The sequence below is a fragment of the Trichosurus vulpecula genome, chromosome 1 (genome assembly GCF_011100635.1).
Source record: "Trichosurus vulpecula isolate mTriVul1 chromosome 1, mTriVul1.pri, whole genome shotgun sequence".
NCBI lineage: Eukaryota > Metazoa > Chordata > Mammalia > Diprotodontia > Phalangeridae > Trichosurus > Trichosurus vulpecula.
In genome coordinates this window covers 493817885-493844911 of record NC_050573.1, presented here as the reverse complement: position 1 = coordinate 493844911, position 27027 = coordinate 493817885, and the positions used below count along the sequence as shown (strand labels likewise).

The 27027-nt window shown below is 38.9% G+C and overlaps 1 protein-coding gene across 1 annotated transcript in view; it reads right to left on the bottom strand.

The window, feature by feature from the left end:
- Positions 1-27027, bottom strand: part of TMEFF1 (transmembrane protein with EGF like and two follistatin like domains 1) — a 149057-nt gene that overhangs the window by 107202 nt on the left and 14828 nt on the right. The window contains exon 2 of the mRNA XM_036741883.1: positions 1567-1676. Coding sequence (XP_036597778.1) covers positions 1567-1676 — 110 coding nt within the window. The remainder of the gene's footprint in view (positions 1-1566; positions 1677-27027) is intronic.

Sequence of the window (27027 nt, the reverse complement as noted above, 5' to 3'; positions counted from 1 at the left end):
CCTCCACTATAAAAAGGGGATAATAACAGCACTTACCTTGTTAGTGCTGCTGCAAGAATCATTTGTAAAAGCGCATAGCACAGTTTCTGGCATATACGAGCTGCTATATAAACGTTTATTCCTTTCCCCTTCCCCTAACGTATAGCTAAGGATCAGCAAACTCGAGACCACAAGCCAAGTCTGGCCCCCCACTTATTTTTGTACAACCTGAGAATAAGGATGATTTTTATATTTTTAATCATTTTAAAACTTTTTGGAAATACCACTATAATATAAAATATATAGCCATTCTTAGTTTGTAGGTCATACAAAAAAGGCAGTGGGCCAGATTTGGCCATAGTGTGCTGGCTCTGAGCTATAGTTCTTCCCTGTAATGTTTCCCACTATTTGAATCTGTTCTTCCCATCCTTTGATTCTACTTCCTTAAGATCATAAAAAGCTTTGCTTTGCCCAATCATTTTGAAAGACACTCCAAATCCTCCTGGAGCTTTTGCAGCAAGTTTCTCCCACATATTTATAAAAGCAATAGTCCTCAGCCTTGCTTATAGTTAGTAAAGGACTGCTGGTCATTTCTTCAACAGTATCATCTCTGCTGTTCGGAAGTAAAGATGCTTTTTTAGACAGGCTCCAGATGATAAGCTTACAAAATAATAATTTGATTCTACCACAGAAAAAGAGTTGTTTTATCCCCCCTACACAGCAGCCCATTGAACATCATTATAAATGAACAATAGCTGAAGAGCAACTTGTCCTAGGACCATTTCTAGCTGCACCCCATGCAAAATGAGAATGAGACAATGATGATGATAATGATGGCGATGGTAATGATGATAACTTGTATTTACAGAAAAATTTTCTTTTTTAAAGCAATTTCATATGTATTATTTATATATAACATTTATATATTATTTACATATATTTAATTAATATTATTTTAATTAATTATTAATAATTTGATTTTATTTTAATTTTAATTAATATTACATATTGGTATATAATGCATTTACTATAACACAGAGCTCACAACAGCTCTGTACCAAGAGGCAGGGCAACTGGTATGAAAGAAAGAATCAGTCACCTCCATACCCAATTTCCCATGTGTGGTCAAAAAGATGTCAAGCCTTTCAACTCTGACCTCATTACACATGAGAAAATGAATTAGAAACTAAACGAGAAGAGAAGAAAGTTGCAGCCATATGGAAAGGCTACTGGGCCTTCCTTGAAGAGGCAAATAAAGGCACTGGCAGAGCTGGATTTTATTGTTCATCCAAAAGGCAACAAGAATCACCATTTCATGGGACATTTGCACACCCTGAATTGCAGTGTTCATATTAAAGCATGAGCCAAAACCACAGCTCATGTGCTAACCCCTGTTGAGAGGAAGAAGAGACTGAAGTTGCACAAAGATCTGAATAATACTCTATATAATTTAATAACACTAACATCATAACAATAATTATTATAATAAATAATATGGTTATTATAATGAACCTATAATTTAATGCTAAGTGATTAGAAATAGGAAATGACAAATAAATGAAGAAATGACAGGGTTAATATTCTCACCTGAAATTGACATGCACATTTCAAGCCTTCTCCATCTTCTTTACAGAGTCCTCCATATTTACAAGTCGATTCATCACAAACTCTTACATCAGACTCCCTCACATTTAATTCTGAAATAGAGGGAAAAAATAACATTTCACATATACTGATTAGCTTATTTGATTTTGCCTCTTAGATTTGTGTCTAAATGGGCTTTATAAATGAACAAGCCTGAAATGTGTTATGATCACATGCATGTCCATAAAGTGGGAAAAGACATCATAAAAAGTGAGTGTCAGATCAAAGCCTTCTATAGAATTTATAATTTGCAAGTACTCTCACAAGAGAATATTTCACAATCAAGAAAAAAGTGACCAAAAATAGCTTTAATCAGGCCAAAGTTCAAAACCTTATGATTTAATAACCGATATTTATAAAGAACTTTAAAGTTTAAAAAATGCTTGACATACAGTATTTCACTTGAACTTCACAATTCCTTAGGATAAGTTCTACAGGTGTGAGTATTCCCAGTGACTAGCCTGTGGTCACAAAGCCACTAAGTTTCAGAGGTAGGATGTGAACCCAGTCTCCTCGACTTCCTGAGTTCCAGAAAGTTATCCCCACTACTATGCTGCTTAACACAATTTCATTTCAGTTCTGAACCCTGTGATCCAAATTACTGAAATCTCTAGAGCTTTCGCACTTAGAACTGCCAACATTTTTGAAGATATTTTTTCTTGCTATTTTTATCCAGTGCTTTAGATTTGATTAGAAAATGAATAATTGATTCTGTCAGTGAGGAAGTTAACTCATAAAATTTCAGAGCCAGAAGGGACCTTTGAGATCATAGGATAATAACTCTAGAGCTAGAAGGGAACTCAGAGTCCACCTCGTCCAACTCTCTCATTTTACAGTTGAGGAAACTGAGGGTTGAGGAACTTAAGTGATTCTCCTGAAGATGTGCTAGGCATCCTCATGGTAGCTACTTATAGAAACAAAGAGCTAGAACCTTAGAGCATATCTACTTTAATGCTTGTAAATTATAGATGATGAAACTTGGGCTCAGAAAGGTCAAGTTATTTGCCCGGGGTCACACAGCTATTATTGTTAGCAGAACTAAGTTATCGGCCTCCTGAATATGGACTCAATCTATTTATTTTATTAGGCACCTACTATGTGAAAAAACACCATACTAGGCGCTGGAGAAAATAAAACAAAAAGTCCCTGCCTCAGCAAGATTATGTTTTATTGTGGGGATACACGTATAAATAGATATAAGGCAAGGGTAAGAGTCTATACAAAGGTCCATAGATAAGATAAAATATCAAGTTTGAGTAACAGCCAGTTTGTCTGGAATGTGCAGTGTGCAAAGAGGGTTCATATGAAATATGTGTGGAAAGGTAGGCTGGAGCCAGATTACTGAGGGTTTTAAATGCCAAACTGAGACGTTCGTGTTTAATCCTAGAGAAAACTAGAAGCCACTCAGATTTTTTGAGCAGGAGAGTGATGTGATCAGATCTCTACCTTGGGAAGGTTGTTTTGACATCAACATGGAGGATGGATGGGAGATGGAAGAGAATGGAATCCATTTAGGAGATGATTGCAATAGTCCAGGAGAGAGGTGACAAGTGCAGAAATTAAGACTATGTGGAAAATGCTGTAGAGATGGAATTGCTGAGACTTGACAACTGGTTGGATATAGAGGATGAGAGAAAGGGAAGAGTGAAGGACAACTTTCAGGTCATGAACCTAGATGACTTAAAGGTAAATTTTAAATTGATTCATGTAATTCAAACCTACCAAGAGGAACAAAATCCACCAAAATTTGAGTATCCTCTTAGACAGTCTGCTGATCAATCTTCCTCCCTTTGCACTAAATGTCTTACTGATGACACAGGTTAGGTTTTTACCTAACACCATTATGAAGATGAAAATAATTGGATTGATTGAGGATCAACAAGAATGTCAACTTTATGGGATGAGGTTAAAAGTTAAAAATGTCTTTAATCTTAGATTTAAAATCTCTTAATCTTATTCACACAGAAAATCAGTAATTGGAAAATTGAAGTAGTGGAATTCCTGCAAAGATCTGAACAACAAAAAAGTAATATTTTGTAGACCGTGCTTGGCCTTGGGTAAATCACCCCTGCTCTCTGGGTTTTAGTTTCCTCACCTGGAATATGAAGACACCTAAAAAGCCATTAAACTGTGTGTACCCTTTTAACACAAGGATTCTGTATTCAAAAAAGATCCAAGAAAGAGAAAAAAGAATCCATACGCACAAAAACATTTATAACAGCTCTTTTTGTAGTGTCAAAGAATAGGAAAATAAAAGAGTTCCTATCAATTGTGGAATTGCTGGACAAATTATGGTATGTGAATGTAATGGAATACTACCGTGCCTTAAGAAATTATAAATGGCACAACTTCTGAGAAACCTGCGAAGACCCACATGAATTGATGCAGTGTAGAGTGAACAGAACCAAGAAATCAGTTTATGTAAAAACAGTAACATTGTAAAGTCAAATAACTTTGAAAGACTTCAGATCTCTAACCAATGCAATTACCAAGCGAGATTCTAGAAGACAGATGGCAGATGATCCCTGATATTCACTTCCTATCAGAGAGATGATGGATTCAATGTGCAGAATGATACACGCCTGCCCTTTTGGACATGGCATAGGGAGGAATTTGCTTTGATTTATTATGCATATCTTATACAGCAATTGGAAATGGGATGGGAAGTTAAAAAATGTTAATTGAAAAAAATTTAATTAAAAATAAAATGAAGGGATTAGACTACTAGATGGTCTCTAAGGTGCTTTTGGTGTCTAAAATTCTATGATTAGACTTTGATAGTTAAAAAAAGAAAACAAGGTGCCAATTTCTCCAGAGAATGTTAGCCCTCCCCATCCGTTTCTTACTCCTGGATTTCACAACCTAACTTCAAAAACTGAGTCAGCTAGAAGACTGTTCCACTCTGTTCCATCTGTTCTGGGTGCATTTTGTTTCCTCCTACACGTCATCTGCTCTCACCATGCTGGGAAGATAATAATAGTAATAGCTAGCATTTATATAGAGTTTTAAGGTTTGCAAAGCACTTTACATATATTATTTCATGTGATCCTTCCACAAGCCCGTGAAGTAGGTGCTAAAGCTCCATTTTCCGGATGAAAAACTTGAAACTGAAAGAATTTATGTGACTTGCCTAGGATCATACAGCTGTAGTCGATGTCTGAGGCAGGATTTAAACTCGGACTTCCTGACTCCAGGTCCAATGCTCTAACCACTGTGCCACCTCACTGCTCCAAAATATCATCGGGATTCCATCATGGGCATTCACACTCCCAGGAGGAAGCAGCCAAGTATGCCACCTGGTGACTTGCCAGGGTTACTCCAGGGAACTGGTATTTTGAACCTGACCAGTCAGCAAACAACACTGACTGTGTGTGTACTCTAGTAAACACTGTGGTAAATAAAAATGAGTCATAGAGGAAGCCAGAGTCCCTGTATTCTTTAGAATGTGAGAGATGATTGAAGCACAAACAAAAAAGACACAAGTAAATATTACAGAACAAGTGGAAACAAACACAGCATCTTTCCTCCTCTCCTGCTTTAGTACTTCCTCCTGGTTTAGGTTTTTGCTTCTGCCTTTGACACCACTGATAGTCTTCCTTTTTGTTCCCTCTTTCCTCTTTTCTTCTCTGTTTCCTTGAGATGTAAGGACATCGTACACTGCTGCTGGTTCTGTCCTTCTTTGCCGACTTTTTTTAGTTGTTTTTTAGTCATGTCTGACTCCCCATGACCATATTTGACATTTCCCTGGCAAAGATACTGCAGTGGTTTGCCGTTTCCTTCTCTAGATCCTTTTACAAGTGAGGAAACTGAGGCAGACAGGGTTAAGTGACTTGCCTAGGATCACTCAGCTAGGAAGTGTCTGAGGCCAGATTTGAACTCCTGAAGATGAGTTTTCCTGACAGAAGATGAGTCTTCCAATGTTCTATCCATTGCACCACCTAGCTGCCAATTCATCTTCTCATCTATTCTCTGTAGGCCTATCCCAAACTCAGTTCTAAACCCACTCCTTTTCCGTGTCTACATATACCGTTGTCCCTTCCACACTGTGATTTTCCCCATTGTGGCTTTCATGTATCACAGGATGGCATAAGAAATTAAACGGGAGTGAGTTGAGCACTGGCCCTGGAGTCAGGAGGACCTGAGTTCAAATCCGACCTCAGATGCTTGACACATGTACTAGCTGTAAGACTTTGGGCAAGTCACTTAACCCCAATTGCCCTGCCAAAAAACAAACAAACAAAAAGAAATTAAATGGGAATTTTGGGTTAGTTTTGCAGAAGCTGAAGACAACAGATGAAGGCCAGCGGACAACAAAACAGAAAAAGTTTAGAAACTCAAAATGCATAAAATATATATGGTATTGTATAATATCAACATATTTTATCTTTTAATAACATAATAATTCAGACTTCTTCTCTAGTACAAAAAAAAGGGCCAAAAAATTCATGCAGATTTTCCAGATTGTGGTGGTGCTGTGCCCCTAGCACCCACAGAAGAGATAACTATACTCCTATTAGCAGCAACATACTCTGAATGGTTCCCAGTTGCTTTCAAAGTTACACATTTGGCCTCAAGGGAAAAATAAGTATTTCTGACCAACCTACCCTAGGTAGACTGAGGGGAGCCAGAAATAAGCTGAAAGTCAGACATAAGTTCTTCATTAGCCAAATTAATGCACCATGAAAATGATAGTGGCTTAACTTGGGGAACAAAATTTACAGCATTTCCATTATTTGCTTCGTCAGTCGTCTGCCTTAAAGGTTTATGTGACATTCTAGCACTCCTACTATCTGGGAAAAAATAAACGAAAATGTCTGTAATTGTCATGGAGGTGTGATGTGGTGGGGCAGATTATCTTGACTTTTGAAATTCCTTCTGAGCTGTGACAAATCTTATCTGTTATTAGCGGCTATTGGATAATGCCTAACTTGATTATAAATATCTTTTTCTCTATATGTACAGGTACCATTGTGAACAAACAAGCATTTACTGATGACCATGTGTTAAAGATGTAGGACATGAAGAAAAGTTATGGTCCCTCCCTTCAAGTGGCTTATAGTTGGCAGGACAAGCATGAAACAATTAATGAACAATAAATAACATACGACTGACAGCTAAATGGTGTGGAATAGTCCTTAGGTGCCATTGGAATTACACAATGGCAACAACTGTGAATGACTAAGTTATTTTGAGTATTACAAATACTCAAATCAACCACAAAGGACATATAAAGGAAGACGCTACCCACTTCCAGAGAAAGAACTGACAAATATAAGTATGCATAGAATGGTTTTGCTGTGTGTGTGTGTGAGTGTGAGAGAGAGACAGACAGAGAGAGAGAGATTGAGAGAGAGAGAGATTGAGAGACAGAGACATGATGGCTTTCTCTGGTACAGGGTGGGTAGGGAGGGAAGCAGTTCAAAACTTAAAATGTAACAAAAAAAAATTTAATTTAACAACAACAGAAAAAGGAATTGTGGAATGTCTCCCAGTGATGAAGGGTCATCAGCAGAGCCCCAGGTCTTAGGGGAAATGACATAGCCCAAGTAACTAGGAGAGAGTAAATCAGAAGTTTGAAAAATAATAATAATAACGGAAATAATAATAACATTCACATAGTACTTTAAGATTTACAAAGTGCTTTACATATGTTCAGGTGTGGGGAACCTGAAGTGTGGAGGCCACGTGTGGCCCTCTAGGTCCTCAAGCGTGGCCCTTTGACTGAGTCCAAGTTTTACAGAATAAATCCTTTTAGATAAAGTTTGGATTCAGTCAAAGGGCCACGCTTAAGGACCTAGAGGGCCACATGTGGCCTCGAGGCCTCAGGTTCCCCACCCCTGTGTTAGTTCATCTGATCCGCATCTGATCCTGTGAAATAGTTGCTATTATTATCTCAATTTTACAGATGAAGAAATTGAGTTTGAGAGGGAAAGATGAGGAGACTTCCCTAAGGTCACACAGTATACAAGTGCCTGAGGTAGGAATCTAAGTAGGATTTTCCTAATTCCAAGTCTACCACTCCATCCCCCACACCACCAGGCCACCTGTCAAGTCCCCTCCCCACCACCCACTCCTATTTCTATAGAATTACCTTTCTTCTAGTACTCTAGATTCATAACTTTAGTGTTACCCCAGACTCTTCATCCTCCCTCATCCCACAAATGCAATTAGCTGTCAAATCCTATCCTACCTCATTCTACATCTCTCACATCTGGCCTCTTCCTTTTACTCATATAAACACCACTAATTACCTCCAGTCCTCATGATGTCTTTCCCAAACTACCATAATGGTCTTTTACTTGGTTTTCCCGCCTCAAACCTCTCTTCACTCTAATCCATCTTCATCATGGCTGCCAAAGGGATTTTCCTTAAAAGTAAATCTAACTATGTCACTCCCCTAGTCAGTAAATGCCAATGGTTCTCTGTTAGCTCTAGGATAAATGGAAACTCCTCTGTTTGGCTTTAAAAACTCTTCGCAGTCGGACCCCAACCCAACTCACTCTACATTGCTTCTCTTCCCATACTCTGTGATCCAGCCAAACTGTCTTTCTTTCTGTTCCTTACATGTGGCACCACATCTCCTATATCCATGCTTTGCCCTGGCCAGTCCCCAGGTCTGGGATGCCTCCTTCCTCATGTCAGCTTCAGAGAATCTCAAACTTTCTTCAAAACACAGTTCAAGCACTGCCTTCCAAATAATGCCTTTCCTAATCCCCCAGCTGCTAGTCCTATCTCGCCAACTACTTTGTATTTACCTTATGTTTATCTTGTACTTGTTCTATATATGTGTACTTGTATGCATATATTCATACACATAGGTGTATTCGTATGTATGCATGCATACGCAAGTGTTTGTATCTATGCATGTATATACACATTTATATGCCATCCCCTTGAGAGCAAAAATTGTCTAATCTTTTGCCCTTCCATCCCCAGTACCTAATATAGTACCTGGTACACAGTAGGTATTAATAAATGCTTATTGATTGATTGGTAACGGCTCTGCTAAGAAAACAGAGTTAAATATGATCCGCTATACCTGAAGGTTTCCCAGGGGTGCAAAGGTGCTTAGTATGGCATCTGCATGCTGCTTCAGCTGCTGACAGAATGTGCTGCAAGCAGACCTGGGAAACTTTTATGTCACTCATTGACTATGAAGACTGTCATGCTCCAGGTGAATATAGGGAAAAGCTGGAAAGAAGACCCATCAATTACGTAAAAAAAAGAGATATTTTGAATAGACCTACATAAGAGAAAGCAAGCAGGAGGAGACAATGATTAGTGCTGTCAAACGCTATAGGAAATCAAGAAGGATGACGACAGAGTAAAGACTGTTATATTGGGTGATTAAGAGGTTGGTGCTAACCACGAAGAGGGTGGTTTTGGCTGAGTGATGAGATCAGAAGCCAGACTGGAAGGGCTGGTGAAGGAAGGTGAAAGGAAAGGAAGTGGAAGTAAGGAATGCAGACAGTTTTTTCCTAGATAAGTTCTTAACCAGGAATCCATGAACTTGCATTCTTAATATTTTGATAACTGGATTTCAATATAATTGCATAGTTAGTAATCTAATGTCTTTTAGTTTAAAACTTTTAAAACATTTAAAAACATTTATTTAAATTAATTAAATGCATTTAAAAATATTATTCCAAGAAAGGATTTACAATCTTCACCAAGCTGCCATAGGGGTCTGTGACATACAAAAAGGTTAAAAATTTCAGTTCTAGGAATTTGGTTGAGAAAGGGAGAGGAAATAGAGAATGATGACCTGACAGGATACTCTGACTTCGAGAGTGAGGCTGATCACTTTGTACAACTCTGCCTCACTTCAGTTCAATTCACACACAAGTCAAGATATCACCCTAGTGATGCCAGTGGTCCTCTTCAAGAATGAAGAACAAACAACATCACCTCTGACTGCAAGAAAGCAGAATTGGTGCAGATCCAAATGACCATCCATATTTTAATACATATCTGCATACGTACTGACAAAATACTTAAAACATCACAATTTGTAGAAATGGCAGTTCTAGAAGATGCCACATCCTGCTGCTACAAGCAAGAAGAAAGAAGTCAAGAGCAGCACGCCTGGCTTCTCTTCCATCCAATTCTCCACTAGGGAGTAACTAGGTGAGAAAGTCTCGGCCCCTAGGAAAGCACAGAGGAAAAGTCAATGCAAGATAGCCTCCTTGCAGCCTCATGTTTAAGCAAGCAGAGTGTTGTATATGATACCAGAAAGATACAAAATCTAGGTAAGAGGCAGTTTCTGTCTTTGTGGAACTTACAGATAAAAGGAGGGAATGACACCAACAGATATCTTTCATTCATGACATCATGTGATAGGTTGGCTGTAATGTTCCCTTATCTAAGTCTTTTCTTCTGAAGGTTAAACATATCTAATTCCTTCCATAGCTCCTCACAGGGCATGGTCTTGAGGCCCACAGTGATCCTGGTGACCCTCCTTTGTTCACTCTCCAGTTAAATATGCTGATGAAAAATGTGGTGCTCTAAATAAATAAACATGATACTCCAGATATGGTGCAATCAAGGAAGAGTACAAGGGGGCTACTGCCCACCTCATTGTGGACACTATTCAATGCAGCCTAAAATCAGATGATCTGAGCCAAAGATGACTGCCATGTCACACTAATACTGAGCTTGCACTGAACTTTTTCAAACAACATTATTCTCTTCCCATTGCCCCTTCAACTTGTGAAGCGGATTTTTTTTACCTCAAATGTAGGACTTTATTTTTATCTCTAGAAAATTTCAGCCCATCATCCTAGATTGTGAAGCTCTTTCTGGATCCTGATTCTGTCATCTAACATGCCAACTTTGCCATCTAGAAATTTACTAAACATGCCACCTAGACTTCTCAATTTAGAACTTTGAAGAGCATGGGGCCATGCTGTTTTTGTGTCCCTGCTTGTTTCTAGCAATAGCAAGCATATAGTATGGATGCATCCATATTTGTGGCTGTCCTTTGTTCTTGAAGGGGATCAAAATAACATCACTGTGTTGAGGTCAAGGTACAGTGTGTCTGACTGTGGCTGATCAGACCCATACAAGCCTGGAAGGCTCTACCACAGGTCCAGCACAAATAGTCCATATGAATACATCCACATATGCTGGAATGGCACTTATTGCCATGCAGGACTAGAACTTCCACAGCCTCATAGAATAATAAAAATGTATTTTGAATTACATGACTCATTTTGCTTCTAAGTGACTCATCTTCCTGAGTTCAAATCCATCCTCAGAAACTAGCAATGTGACCCTGGGCAAGTTACTTCACCCTGTTTGCCTCAGTTTCCTTATCTATAAAATGAGCTGGAGAAGGAGATGGCAAACCACTCCCAGGAAATCCCAAATGGGGTCACAAAGAGTAGGACACAACTGAAAGACAACTGAACAAGAATAACAACAGATGCATTTATCCATATGCTCCAAATTCTGCTTTTTACCCTTTTTAACATTATCTCACACATACAAAAAAGATAACTTTTGATAGTTTGAGCTTTCAGAAAAATAACTGAACAAGCAAAGGAGTCAATATGGGTTAGCAGAGACAGAATGCCAGATTGGTCGTTAAGAAAATTGGGCTTGTGGGGCAGCTAGGTGACAGCGAGTAGAGCACCAGCCTTGGAGTCAGGAGGACCTGAGTTCAAATCCGACCTCAGACACTTGACACACTCACTAGCTCTGTGACCTTGGGCAAGTCACTTAACCTCAATTGCCCTGCCTTCCCCCCTCCAAAGAAAATTGGGTTTAAACACTGGCACTGCATTCACTTTCTCTGAAAACTTGGCCCAGTTATTTAACTTCTATGTCTTCATCTATAAAACTGGCATATGTCATAAAAGATACTTTTTCTTCTGTACCTAACAGGCATATTGTAAGAACAAGCAAGGTAATAGAATCTGAGGTTACAAACTTTAAACCCACACAATTCAAAGAAGTAAGCCCATATTACCTACAAGTAATTTGCAATCATCATATAAAGTAAGATCTAATTAACTGAAATTTGTAAATAAGTCTCTTGCTAAGAGAAAAATAAATCTCATGATGCAACATTATAAGATTGCAACCAACAGAAAATAAAATGAAAACCTAGACAAGATTCTTCTTTTACTGCATATGATCATATGAATTTCTTTTATTTCTGTTCATAGCTAAAGTAATCTAGCCTATTTTTTCCAGTGGGGGGATGGTAGGGAGGGGGCAGAGGGAGAACTGGACATCACTGTGATCTCACTGGTATAGGGAACTCCCAACAAAGAAACTGCCTCTGTCAATGCAGATCAGCACCTGCTCAGACGCTGAGAGTTTAAGTGACTGATCCAGAGTCTCACCTAGTATTTGTCAGATGTGAGACTAGAACTTAGGGTGGCTCTCTAACCATTAGTCCATACTGCTTCTTAGCATACTTGGGAGATTATTATCATACTGTATTATATCATGATATCATACCATACATTATTATCATTGTATCTGTGATATCAATATTTTTTGAAATATAAATTGTAGGACTTAATCCCATCCTCTTGGTAACTTTCAAAGATCTACCATGAGAGATATGAGCCTTCACATGTGGAAAAAACAGCTCCCTTCCTTTCTTTGTGTACTAGTAGTGATTCCAGGAAGGAAGAAGACCAGGGACTAGACCAGTGATTTTCTTGGTGAGCTCCCAGGATAGGAGACTTCCTCTACTAATCCAAGCTGGCACCTTCTCTGTAATTTATAGCCTGAAAGAGTTACCTAGAGCCTGGAGGGATTAAACTACTTACCTAGGGTCACAGCCACTAGGTGTCAGAAGGAGACCTTGAACCCAGGTCATCCTGACTCTGAGGCTGGTTTTCTATCCATTGTGTCATGATGTCATGATGCCTCTCAGGCAATACATATATGTGTGTGTGCATACATATATGTATGTATGTATGTATATATGTATGTATACACACACATATATATATATAACTTCAATGGTTTATCTTACTAGTCTAGAACTTGATTGTTGTTTATATGCTCTCTTTTTCTCTTATGGGTATCCAAGAGCCTCCTAGTCCTAATGCCTCCTTAGCTCATGCTAAAAAGGAATACTGCTAGGTTCCAATTAGTGTGAATTATGAATCCCCTCAAGGGGTCGGATGTATTTGAATTTGCACAGCATATGTCCATTGGGCCGGAACCAATTGCCCTATTTTACATAATTATAACTTTGAATATGGTGTTAGTCATTTTTTTCAGTCATGTCCAACTTCTACTGACCCTATTTGGGATTTGGTAAAAATACAGGAGTGGTTTGCCGTTTCCTTCTCCTGCTCATTTTTACAGAAGAAGAAACTGAGGCAAACAGGGTGAAGTGACTTGCCCAGGGTCCCACAGCTAGGAAGTATCTGAGACTGGATTTGAGCTCAAGGAGATGAGTCTTCCTAGATTCCAAGCCCAGCATTCCATCCACTGTACCACCTAGTTGCCCTAACTTTGAATAGTGTGAATTAGGGGATTCATTATTTGCACTAGCCAGGAACTGGCTACAGATCCTCCCATCCCTTCAAAACAGAGGTTCTTAACCTTTTTTGTGTCACAAGCACTTGGATAGTCTATTGAAGCCTATGGACCTCTACTCTTTTGATCCATAAAATAAAATACATAGGATTACAAAGGAAATCAATTATATTGAAAGGAAGTTACAAAAATGCATTTTTTTAAAAAGGTCACTGCTCCCTGGTTAAGAACCCCTGCTTTAGCAGGCAGTTAGGTGGTGCACCAAATAGAGCACCTGCCCTGGAGTCAGGAGGACCTGAGTTCAAATCCAGTTTCAGACACTTGATACTTACTAGCTGTGTGACCTTAGGCAAGTCACTTAACTCCAATTGCTTTGCCTCCCCCTTCCAAAAAAACAACAAAAGAACCCCTGCTTTAAAGGAGAATCCACTTTCCAAGGTCACCTTCATCTTAAGCCATTATCATTAAATCACATCAGTTAAGATTTTGACCTCTGCCAACTTTATATGTGTGTGTATGTATATTATTATATCATGTATGTATATGTGTGTATATACGTGCATGTACACATATATTATCTATGCATATATACACACACATATCTCAAACAATAACTATGACATATAACATATGATATGTGTGTATGATATATATGACATATACCGTATATGATATATAGACAATATATTGAAATTGAAAGGCTTATAGTCAGGGAAACAGAAATGGGAGTAAGAGGTGTGTTTTGCCGGTAGCCTGGGAGAGACCGAATAGGCTTTTCTCCCTTTACTCTTTGTCACCATGCTGGGCAACAAGAGCACCCAGAAAAGACTACCTGGGTAGTCTGGCTAAGCCCTGCTTTTCAGTTAAGCAGATATTGGGAGTGTGGGGTGAGGGAGGGAGAGGAGAAAGCAAAGGCTCCCACAAGCTTACCATGGTCTCACCCAGCATTACCATCAAGTTCATGGCCAGGGTTGGGGGTGAGGGAGGGGGGAGACATTGAAATGTCCCTCTTTGAACTACCACTGTGATCTACAGCAGAAATTTGCAAGAGTCCCAGCACTTAGGGGCTTCAGGGTTGTGAAGAAATGGTGTCCCATGCCAAGGCATGCTCCTCCAACACCCCAAAATAGCACTGCCCTTCTACATGATTTGACAAGATGAATTCTCCCCATCTATGACTTTCTCCACCTCCCAGGGTTCTCAATACTAAATTCAAGACATCATTTTTCCCTCGACACCTAGTTAAAATCCCTTCAGTTACCTTAAGAATTTTGGGAACCCTAAATTTCCCTAGAAACTTTCACTGACAAATGGGCTGAGGGCTACAAAACAAATATAAGGTAATTTAGAGGAAAATGGAAAAAGCACCATGGAATCGTGCCCAAGTTAACATCAAGTAAGGAAGACCTGGGTCCAAGTCTCCAAACTGACTGACACTAGCTGAGTGACCTCGTGCCAGTCCCTTCACCTCTGCCCTTAACCCAGGCAACTCTCTAAGACTAAGTTGAAGAGGGGCGCTGATCTGCTTCAGTAAAAGAACTTCCCTCACCAGAAGCTCCCCATATCATGAAATCATGTCCTAGTCAAAATCAACTTAGGGGGTGAGATTGGGCAGGGGGTGAGATGGGGCAGGGGGTGAGATGGGGCAGGAGGTGAGATGGGGCAGGCGCCAGCAACCAGGGGGTTCAGGAAGTGGTTCTTGAGCTGAATTTTGATGGAAACTAGGGATTCTCAGAGGAAGAGGTGAGGGATGAGTGTATTCCTGGCATCAAGGACAACCTATGCAACAATGCAGAGATGAGCAATGAAGTGTCGTGTGTGAGAAACAGAAAAAGGACAGTTTGGTTGGATCAATGACTGTGTGAAATGAAGGAATGGATAATAAGACTGTAAAGGTAGATTGAATCCAGGTTGTAAAGACCTTTAAATGCCAAACAGATGAGCTGGGATTTGACTCTAGAGGTACTAGGGAGTGACTGGAGTTAATTGAATTGCAGAGTGGCATGATCAGACCTGTACTTTAGGAAAATCACTTTGGCAGCTATGTGGAGGATCACTAGATAGATAAGTCTAACAAAGAATCATTTTCTTTTTTCTCCTATAAGAATGTGCTCTGGTATCATGTTAGTAGGTTGCAGACAATAACCTTATATATCATTCACTGATAGGGCAACTAGGTGGCACAGTGGATGGTGTGGCAGGTCTGGAGTCAAGAAAATTAATCTTCCTGAGTTCAAATCTGACCTCAGACACTTACTAGCTGTGTAACTCTGGGCAAGTCACTTAACCCTGTTTGCCTCAGTTTCCTCATCTGTAAAATGAGCTGGAGAAGGAAATGGCAAACCACTCCAGTATCTTTGCCAAGAAAACCCCAAATGGGGTCAAAAAGAGCTGGATGTGACTGAAAAACAACTGAACTGAAATCATTCGTGGATATGTAATAGCAATGTAGAAATATGATGTAACAGAAATTAGTCTTTTACACTTTCCTTTAGGAAGAAAAGTGAATCAATGATTGATGAAAGGCAGAATCCTATGGACTTCCCAGAGAATGTGGAACAATAGAGTGGTGAAAAAGAGATATGTAACCCAAAAAAGAAGAAACTAGACATGAATCCAGATTTTAAAAAATTAGAGCTCTTGACACAGAATTTTAAAACGTAATTAGCAGATTAGAAAAAAAAAGTAAATCCATGATGGATAACTTTCTAAAGAAATGAAAGAGAACTTAACAGATTTGGAACACTAAAAATATTGAAGGGGAAGAAACTGGCAAAAAAGAAGCAAAAAGACAGTAACATTAAAAGAATACATAAAGCCTATACAAGCCAAAGTGGTTAACTTTGGAGACATGATGTACAGATATGCCTTAAGGCTCACAGGACTCTCAGAAGAACAAGAAAAGCAAGACAAAAACAAAACCTAAAAATGATCACGCAGAAGATAATGCAAGACAAGCATCCAGGATTTCTGAATACAGATAATAAAGCATAGTTCAAAAGTATCCACAGATTATTACTAGGAAAAAAATATTGCAAATTCCAAACATATAATGATTAAACTTAACAATATCAATGAAAACAAATTTTGCAAATGTCCAGGAGGAAATTTTTCAAATATGAAGGATGGGAAATTTGTGTAACATAAGATTATTCAAAAGCCATAAGAAATAAAAAAACAGTATATTTTGAAAAGCACAGAACATTGAGGTACATGTTATATCCTGAAAATCTGAGCCTAATTATCAGTGAAAAAAATAGGCAGTCAACGAAACAGAGGCATTTGCAGGTATTTCTGTAGAAAAGAAAAAGATATAAATAGAATATTCAATTTGCAAAGGTAAATAAGTGCAACTATTAGAGAAAAATAAAGACATCAAGGATCACGGATTTAAAGGTTGTTTTGAAAATACCAGAAAGATTAACCTATAGAGGTTAAAAAAAAAGAACAAAGAGTGATTATCAACTATACAAAGAGATAAAGATTTAAGCAAAACTTAAAGAATTAGAAAAATCAAAAATTTTAACCTATAGAGGTTAAAAAAAAAGAACGAAGAGTGATTATCAACTATACAAAGAGATAAAGATTTAAGCAAAACTTAAAGAATTAGAAAAATCAAAGGTGGAATTGCTGACTCCAAGGACTATAGATTAAACCACCTGACTCCCTACAGGTGAATTAACGTATCTTTGAGGATGGAATTACAGAATGGAACTTTGCATAAATTAAGGAAGGAGAGGTAGAGAATTAAGAGGAATAGATAATGTATTCCAACCAGGGATGGTGATACCAACAGCAAGGGAGGGAGGGGAGGAGGTGGGGCTGTCTGGGGAACTGGAAGGGGTCTGGGGGATATAACCTAAGCAAGAGGAAGGTATTCTATTGAAAGCACTCCCATGGGAGTGCAAGTATGTGCCTATGATGTAAGACAGAAATTTCATTATGGGTTGAGTCTTCGGGAAGTTTTTACATTGGCAGACCACCTTCTCTGAGAGACTATTATGCCTCTAAAGTAATATGGGGACATAATGCCAAAGATAACTTGGCAAAGAGTGAGGGAATTTTTTAATGGAGAAAAACACAAGCCTAACAATCATAACTTTAAATGTGAATGAAGTCAATAATCTCCCCACACATACACAAAAAAGGAAAGACAGTGAGAGAATGGATAAGAAAAGAAAACATAACAATCTGGACTTTACAAGGAATACATTTAAAGACACAACTCTCCTCAAGATGGCAGTGAGTGGGTGAATGGGAGTAGAACAGTCCAGTTCTCTCACAATTACTCTAGCAAGGATTAAAAAAAAAGTACCAGACAAATGATTTTTTTAAATCCAAGGAAAAACTACATTTAAGTTCATTTTATCAACCTAGGTCTGCAAGTTCAACTTCACAGGGCTTAGTGAACAGAAGCCCCTCTATAAGCAGGCACTAGATGTGATCATTGATTTGGAATCTGAGAACAGCTGGAGGAAATTCCAACCAGTGACCTGATTGATCAAGCAGTCAAGATATTATATGGATTGATTCGTGCCCACTACATTTTCACCAACCATGGCACTGCCCAGGTGTCGGAAAAATACCAGCAGGGATACTTTGACTACTGTCCCTGTGCATATTATGAAAACAGCCTACGCTGTCCGTTGGACTCTCAGACATACCAAATCAAGACATAATAAAGTTGTTTTGCCCCAAGTATGGACTTTTACACATTTGAGTCATCTAGGCATGACCACATGAATGGTCCTTACTTTGGCACTGGCTTTCCCCACACACTCTTCATGGTGCTTACTGAATACAGGCCCAAGCAGTCTATTAACTAATTTATGTCCAGGTTTTATGGCTTCAAGGTCCACCCTATAGCCTGTCAACTGAAGCTTAATATAGCCAATAACTTCAAAAGCCCTGTCAAGATAATCCTCTTGACATGTCTCTCCACCTTCCCCCAGCACCTCAAGCTGTGGCACCAATACCCAGCCCACCCAACACATACACACTTCCTGAATCCCTAATTGGTTTTTGGTTTAAATTAAGAAAAGTCATTATTGTTATGGTATGGTAGGAATATGAAATAAAGGAGAGGATAAGGGGGGAAAAGAAATACATTAAACTCATCAAGGATTGAGGTAGGCACGAGGATAGAAGGATTAAGAGAGATTAATTATAAGCGAAATAAATTCCAGCTGTAGAGGACAGACCATGAATGGTAGAAAATGAGGAAAGAGAATAAGAACAGACCTTTGATTGGGGACTGGGTGAAGGATAGTAATGAATGGAAGTAGATTGCATCAAATATAGATGCCTAGTGTTGAATATGCACCTCCTCTCCCAACAACCTCCTCTTCTGTGGAAAGAGAGGGATTGCTGGCAAAGAGAGAGAAAAATATTAAATGATAGGATGGATGGAGATATATAATTAAGAATCATAACTATATTTCTAGTGGTTTTTCTAGCACCTTTTCAGTTCTAGAATTTTCCTTCCATTGCTGCCACTTTTTGCCCTGCCTTTATTTACCTTTACATTGTACTGGCCTAATAAAACTATTGGACAACTGTGGGAATGAAGAATAATAAGGTGAGAGGAGGATACAGTGATTCTTATTGCATTTTTCCAACTCTCTTTGAAGATTGCATCAACCTAGAAATGGTAGGAGATATTAAAGAAGACCATATTTTCTGCTGAGTATTCAGCCACATTATCTTTCTCTTTTAGTTAAGAGGTTTATGTTTTTCTTCCCAATAATCTCATTATTACATGCTGATATAAGATAAGGAACTTAAAAAAGGATTGCTGAGAATAAGCATCCAGAAAGAAGAAACATGAAGTCATCACCAACTTCCTGACCTCCTTATTGTTCTCCAAGAGGGTCCCAAAGTAATCTGCTTCTCTCTCTCTCTCTCTCTCTCTCTCAAAGGAATTAGATGCTGGCATAATGAATAAGAGGATCCACCATTTTGTATCATCATGCTATTCCTTCCTGTGGTAATGAAAATCAAGTGGAGAGCCCATAAAATGGACTTTAGCTGACAATACAACATAGAAGATATTCATTTGTTAAGTATCTCCTATGTGCAGGGCACTATGCTAGGTGCAGGGAAAGATATAATGTTTGGATATATAGTCCCCACCCTCATAGAGCTTACAGTCTTGGAGGTGGAGAAGATGATAACGGAAATAACTACAATACATATTTCATTGTACAGTAAATTGGATAGTTAAGAAACAAAGTGCCATGTGAAGTCTGAGGGGGACAGTCCTTACCAGCTGGAGGATCAGAGAAGGCTCTTGATCTTCCTCCTTTCCAGGCATCATTTCTACTATCTATCTATCAATCGATTTTCTCATCTAGTCCTTACCTTCTACCACTTAATTACCCACTTATCTACCCTCCCATCAGCTCATTCATGAACCCTCTTTTTATTCTGAATGTATACATTTCTATCCACACATACATATTTATGTATAATTAATTTCCTCATAATTTTTACATCTGTGTATTCATTTCTCTTTTGTATGTATTGGTTTAGTCTTGGCTATGCACATCAGTTTACTTATTTGTAAGTCCCTGCAGTCCATGTGTTCTATCTACATGTGGGTATCTGTAGTGGGGGGAAAAAAGAAAGGGAGTATATATATTGCTGCATCTATATATAACTGCATGTGTTTTTAGCATAAGCCTGTGGTGCAGACATGCTTATTAAGAATTATGGTATTGAGAATACGGGCTTAGCTGGAATGGAATTGCATTTTCCTCTTTCAAAAAGAGCAGTCTGCATCGTTTCCTCAGAGACCTCCCTTCAGTTCTCTGGCAATGTTCTGTGTAATTCTGGCCCTGCCTGGGGAGATTGTTTAGTGCTATTTCTTTCAAATGATGTTGGGTTTTCCTGCCTCCAGTTGTTTACTTCCTTCCTCCCAGCTGGAGCTGGCTTCTCCCCAGCAATACGCAAAGGTGATCAGCAATCTTTAGTTCAGGGACAATCTCTGAGCCAATGAAATGCCAGCTCATTGATTATTTTTGGACCAAGAGAAACCCAACATTTCCCATCTGCACAAATAGCATATAAGCAAAATATTATATTGATGCTTACTGTGAACATGATACTAGAGGACAACTGACATCATGCCATCAGCACAGCAACGAACAAAAAGAGAAGTTGGTATGGCCATTGTCCAACTGAGAATCCAGGAAAAAAAAAGTCCCTTCCTGCCCCAGAACTCAGCATGTCAAAAATCACTGAGATAATAAATGGTTGTGGAAGTTGAACATAACTTACTTGTGTTATAAGAGATTATGTGGCTTTTTCTGGGGAGTTCTCCAAAAGTGCTGCATAATATGTGTGGGTGAGCTATGGCACTTCCTGGCTCATAACCAACCCAGAGGGTACCCCTCTGAGCTTATTCTCCCTACCTCCAATCCACTGAAGCACAAAAAACATTTATGCCAAAATGATGTTGACCTCTGGCTAGACTCCAAGGCCACTGCAGCCACCACTGCCAATAGCAAGCTGGAGTGTGTGAGCCTAAAATACTACTGCATGAAAAAGTACACTGGGTATTGTGGAAGATTCAAGCTAAAAAGAAACAGTTTACAATCTGAAGTTAGCAACTTAACTCCACTGAAATAGATGTGACAGCACAGGGAAACCAATGTAGAGTCCTGTCTTTAAATAGATATGGCCAAAAGTAATTCTAGGATCAGCAAATAGGATATATAGGAGAAAAGGAGGACAGTGGAAAGATTAATGAAGACCTTTTAGCAGGTGAGTAACCTAGTCATACCTATGCTTTAAAATAAGAAATGACGAGGTTAGATTTCAGGCAGTGGCGATGTAAGTGGAGAGAAGGCCACCCTATTCAAACTCACATCATCTCTCATCTGGACTATTACAATAGTCTTATAATAGGTCTCCTAGTTTCTAGTCTATTCCCTCTTTAATTCATCCTCCACATGGCTGCCAAAATACTCTTCCCAAAGTACAGATCTGACCACGTAATTATCCTGCTCAAAAATCCTCAGTGGCTCCCTATTAACCCTAGAACAAAGCCCTTCACAATCTGGCTCTAGTTTGCATTTTCCAAACTTAGGGTTTTTCCAAAATGTATCTTTTATTTCGTTATGTTTCTCTGTCCAAATATCACCTTCCTTAGGAATCTAGGACTGGTATTTATTTATTTTTTATTTTATTGATAACTCTTGTTTTTACATCACCTTCATTTCTGAATCTATCCTTATCCTCCTATGCCCAGAAAGCTATCTTTTGTACCAAAGAATAAAATAGGAAGTTAAAAAAAGTAGTTCAGAAAAACCAACCAACACATCACCCATATCCAACAATAACAATATTTCAAACCCATAGTCCCCCTGCCTCTGATGGGAAGCTCTCTACTAGTTCTAGAATAAAACTCTGCACAATCTATCTAAAGCTCATCTTTCCAAATTTATTTCACATTACTTCCCTTCACACATTCTACAAAATAGAGAAATCTCTCCTGATCACCCTAGTGGTTAGCACTTTCTCCCTCTTCAAATTATCCTGTATTTATTTATCTGTTTACATGTTGGATCCCTCCAGCAGTATGCAGGCTGTCTGAAGGTAGGAACTATTTCTTGGTTTTGTGTTTATTTCCCCAACACCTCTTACAGTGTCTGGCACAATTTGAAGGGGTGGGTGGGTAGGGTGTGATTTCACTTGTGTGGGAAATTATAGCGAGGAAACTCCTTTCACTGATGCCAACTTTTCAGCAAATGGATGGTCTTAGAGAGTTAGCTGGCGTACTGAAATGTTCAATGGCTTACTCTTGGTCACCCAGCTAGCAGGTTGAACCCCAGTCCTTCTGACTTCCAGACTAGACTCCTATCCACTGCTCTCATTTTGTTCATATTGGAAACTTAATAATACTTATTTAATTTAACTGAATTGAAGACAGTCTTAGAGAGGATAATAAGGAAGAGAAAGCATCAAATATCACAGAGAAGTCAAGAAGAATGTAACTTTGACTACATAGAAATATTCAATGAGTTTATATCAGAGGTTCTTAACCTTTTTTGTGTCGTAGACCCCTTGGCAGTCTACTGAAGCCTATAGACTCCTCAGAATGTTTTTTAAATGCATAAAATAGAATTCAAAATATCACAAAGGAAACAAACTATATTGAAATAAAGATGTATTTTTCCCATCCAAGTTCACAGACCACCTAAAATCTATCCAAAGACCCCTTTGGACATTTGTGGACCCTTTCTTAAGAAGATGATTAGGGAAAAAGGAAAAGAACCTAAATGTTCTAAAATATATATAGCAGCTCTCTTTGTGGTGGCAAAGAACTGGAAATTGTGGAGATGTCCATCAATTGGGGAATGGCTAAACAAATTCTGGTATATTATTGTGTTGGAATAAGAAATAATGAACTCAATGATCTTAGAAAAATATGGAGAGACTTGCACAAAACAATGAAGAGCGAAATGAGCAGAACTAAAAGAACATTGTATACAGTAACAATGATATTGTTTTAAGAACAACTTTTAGTGACTAAATCATTTTGACTATTATAAATACCCAAATTAACTACAAAGGACATATCAAGGAAGATGCTATCTGCATTCAAAGAAAGAACTGATAAGTGGAAGTATGTATAGAATGGTTTTACATATATACATATTTTTGTCTAATGGTAGCCATCTCTAGGTGGGGCAAAAGGGTAGGGAGGGAAAAAAAGAAAAAAAAGAAATTGAAATGATAACTTTATTATATATTTAAAAGGAATAGCAAGTTGTGCATAATAGATTTACATAATAAAACAATAACATAATACTATGTTATAAAAATACTTGTTTTATTTTTTAAGTTCAGAATAAAATAAATAAAATTTTAAAAGTAATCCTTGGTCTACACAGAGTCCATATGATAAGGGAGAACTGAACCTTACCTAAAGATGACTAGAAAGGGGGTAGAACGCAGGAAGCAGACAGGTGAAAAGGACTTCATAATCAAGGAGCTTAGCTGTGAGTGGACAGAAATAGAGAGCACTGAAGCTGGTAGGCAAAGTCGGGGCAAATTCAGTCTTTTTGAAGCTGTGTAAGATGTGAGTGCATAGGAAAGCAGCAAGAAAAGAGTCAACAGGATGATTATCACAACTATCTGGCACTGGAAGAAATATTGTAAAGTAAGTCACTGGAAGAGTCTGGGTAAGAAAAACCTAGAAACAAATGTGCTTCACAGCAAAGCTTTTGATGCCAAGCAGAGAAATATAAGGAAAGGATTTCCTTATTAGATAAGAACTACTGGGAAAAATAGGAGGGAAACGTTTTAGAGCCTCATTTTACATGTTATACAGTTATCCCTTCCATATCATGGAGTTAAAGGCATAGCACCCCTGTTATCCAGAAAATCCACAGAAAAAGTTTTGGCCCTCCCTTTGTACCAGAGAAGAAGTCTGATTTTTTTCTTTTTCTTTCACGGGATGTTTACAGTACCTTATTGTAAAATTTGGGTTAAATATTTAGTCATAGTTTCTGTGTTGTCTCCTGGCCTTTGCATGTCTTCTTCAGCTTCTGCAAAACTTCCCCCAAATTCCCATTTAATTTCTTAAGCTGGCCTGCAATATATCAAAAGTGTGATAGGGAAAGTTGAGATGTGGAAGAGATAACTGTACCATGATTAATCCCAAATGGATAAAATATTTAAATGGAAGGCTAGATCACTTATAGGTATGAATAGGAGAAATTTATCACCAGGCACATGACAGAAGTTATCATAAAGAAAGATCCATACAAAGAACTTTATTTCCATCCTTCTCTATTTTTTTACAATGCAATTTTGTTTTGTATATTCATATGTAGAAATAAAGATCTCTGTATGTATACACACATATGTTTATACATGTACATATATATGCAAACATATATACATGTATATATACAAACACACACACATGTTATCTCCCCTGTTAAAATGTAAGCTCTTTGGGGGCAGAGACTGCTTCATTTTTGTCTTTGAATCCACAATACCTAGTGAGTGGCACATAGCAGACACTTAATGAATGATTGCCGGTTGATTAAGGTTACACAGATTGTAGGTGACAGTCAGAATTTGAACTCAGGTCCCCTGACTTCATGTTCCATCTGCTTTCTACTACACCATGGAACTAGTGACCAGGCTCAAAAGTTAAAGAAGAAAGTCACTTTTTCAAAGATTGAAACTGGTCAAAACACACAAATCAAAGAATGACCTGGCAGAGTTGCCGTCATTCATAACTCCCTACCATTTACTCTGCTTGTCTCTTTTCTGCCTCGGTTACCACTGTAGCTTCAGTTTCCCAGCTAGGAAACCTTGCAGTCATTTTTGACTCAGCCCTTTCTTCATCTACTACATTTTGAGAATTGCTAAAGCCAAAGAACCCTGCAACATCTCTAGTCCACCCTCTCCCCTCCCTCATTTTACATATAAAGAAACTGAAACCCAGAACAGTAGAGCAGCTTGGCCCAAAGTCAGACAGCTGATAAGAGCCAGTTTGGTTTAGCGATCTTTCCATGACACTACACTGACTCTTAAAATGTCTCTTGAATCCAGTATCAATTGAATCAATGTCTCTTTTCCACTCACACTAACACAATACCACCCATCCACTATGTATTTGTGTGTGTGTACACATAGACACATGTATATACATATGTGTGAATATGCATATGAGAAGTCATATAGGGACAGCTAGGTAGCACAGTGTGCTGGGCCTGGAGTCAGGAAGACCTGAGTTCAAATCCTGCCTCAAACACCTACTAGTGATGTGACTCTAGGCAAGTCACTTAATCCTGTTTGCCTCAGTTTCTTCATCTGTAAAATGAGCTAGAGAAGGAAATGGTAAACCGTTTCAGTATCTTTGCCAAGAAAATCCCAAAAGGGGTCACAAAAAGTCAGATACGACTGGAAAATGACAGAACAGCAACAAATGGTCATGCAGATATTTTGTAGATATCTAGCTCCTCGAATGTTGTGTCTCCCATTAAAATGTGAGCTCCTTAAGGACAGGGTCTATTTTTTTTGGCCTTTCTTCATATTCCTAGTGCTTAGCATGGTGTCTGGAACTCAGCAAGTACTTAATTAATGCTTACTGACTGACTGATCACCAACCTAGTCCAGATCTCATCACCTTACATATCAACCAGGTGTGGGAAACCTGCAGTCTAGTGGCCACATGTGGCCTTAGGAGAGCCCTTTTGACTGAGTCCAAGTTTTACAAGACAAATCCTTTTATGAAGGGGATTTGTCCTGTGAAGTCTGGATTCAGTCAAAGGGCCTCACTTGAGGACCTAGAGGGCCACATGTGGCCTTGAGGCCACAGGTTCCCCACCTCAATCTAGACTATTACAATAATCTACTAACTGGTCTCTCTGCCCCTGGTCTCTCAATCCTCCAAACCATCTTATAAATGCCACTTCCCTATGAATCTTCTTCAGAAAGAGCCCTAATCATACTATTCCCTTGCTAACAAAATATTCCATTGCCTAAAGAATAATGTCCAGGTCCCTAACTTGACCTCCAAAGCCCTCTACTACCTATCCCAAAACCTCCCTTAACTGTCATTGCTCCCGTATGTTAATCCTCTACCAGCAAATTAGGTCTACTCATTGTTCCCTGAACATAACATCTGTGTTCCAGACTCTGCACTCATATTTCTTTTACTCAGAATCTCCTCTCCCTCTCCCTCTCCCCTTCTCCCCCTTTCCCTCTCCCTCACTTCTTTCTCCTCTGCTTCTCCTCTCCCTCCTCTCCTTCTTCTCTCTCCTCTCTCTCTCCCCTCCCTTCCCCTCCCCTTTCCTCTCTTCTCCTCTCCTTCACTTCTCCCTCCTCTCCTTCTCCCTTTCCCCTTCCCTCTCTCTCCTCTTCCTCTCCTACCTCCCCTCCCCTGCTCTGCTTTCTTCTCTTCTCTTCTTCCACTACAAGGACCATCTCCAGTTCTGTTCCCTCCTCTACAAAATTTTCCCAATCGTCCTATCTCACAGTGATCTCGCCTTCCTTTGAACTCCAGTAGCATTGAGTGCACATAACTCCCTTAACATCTATTATATGTTCCCTTGAATTATTAATAATCTTTTTATGTATGTCTCCTATAGCATCGCCCCAACATGCAGCCTGCACAGTTCAAATTTTAAAAGAACATAGATAACAGAATAAGCCTATCACCAAAGACAAATGTCAAAGGGCTGCAGAAACCTATGAAAATGATGGGAGGTAGGTTAAAGTCTAAAAAGAGTCAAAGCCTGCAAAAAATGCTAGTGGCAATAGCAGAGATTTCTCAGCTATGTTTAGAGCAAGAAAATGAAGAAAAAGAAAAGACAGTCCCACTGCTTGAGGATGACAGTGTAATACTGTTAACAGCAGAAAGAATGCAGAACAACTCCATTCTTAATTTGTTTCTGTCTTCTACATCAAAAAGAATAATCTCCTACATGGAAAGAGTAGAATAAGCATTGTTAGGAGGACCTTGAATCTCAATCAATCAAGAAACATTTATCTTAAGCTCACTATTCCCAGGCTCTGTGCTAAGTGTTAGAGAAAGACAAAAGTGAAACAGTTCCTGCCCTCAAGAAGTTTACATTCTAATGGGGAAGACAATATAAATATATATATATACATACATGTGTATGTATGTATACACACACACATGCACTATTAGGATTAAAGTGCTACTCGAGTGTGGGGTGTACAGGTGTTCAGGAAGGACCAGCACCTCTGGTGTGAGGGCCTGCTGAGCCTTTTCAGGGCCGCTCACCCACCTTTGGTGTCCACCTGGCACTCAATTCTCACCTGTGGCTCTAAGAAGCTGTGGCATGTGTAGCAGCCACAACCCAGTAAACCATCTTGGCAGGCAGGCTAAACCAGGATGAGGGGTAACTGAGA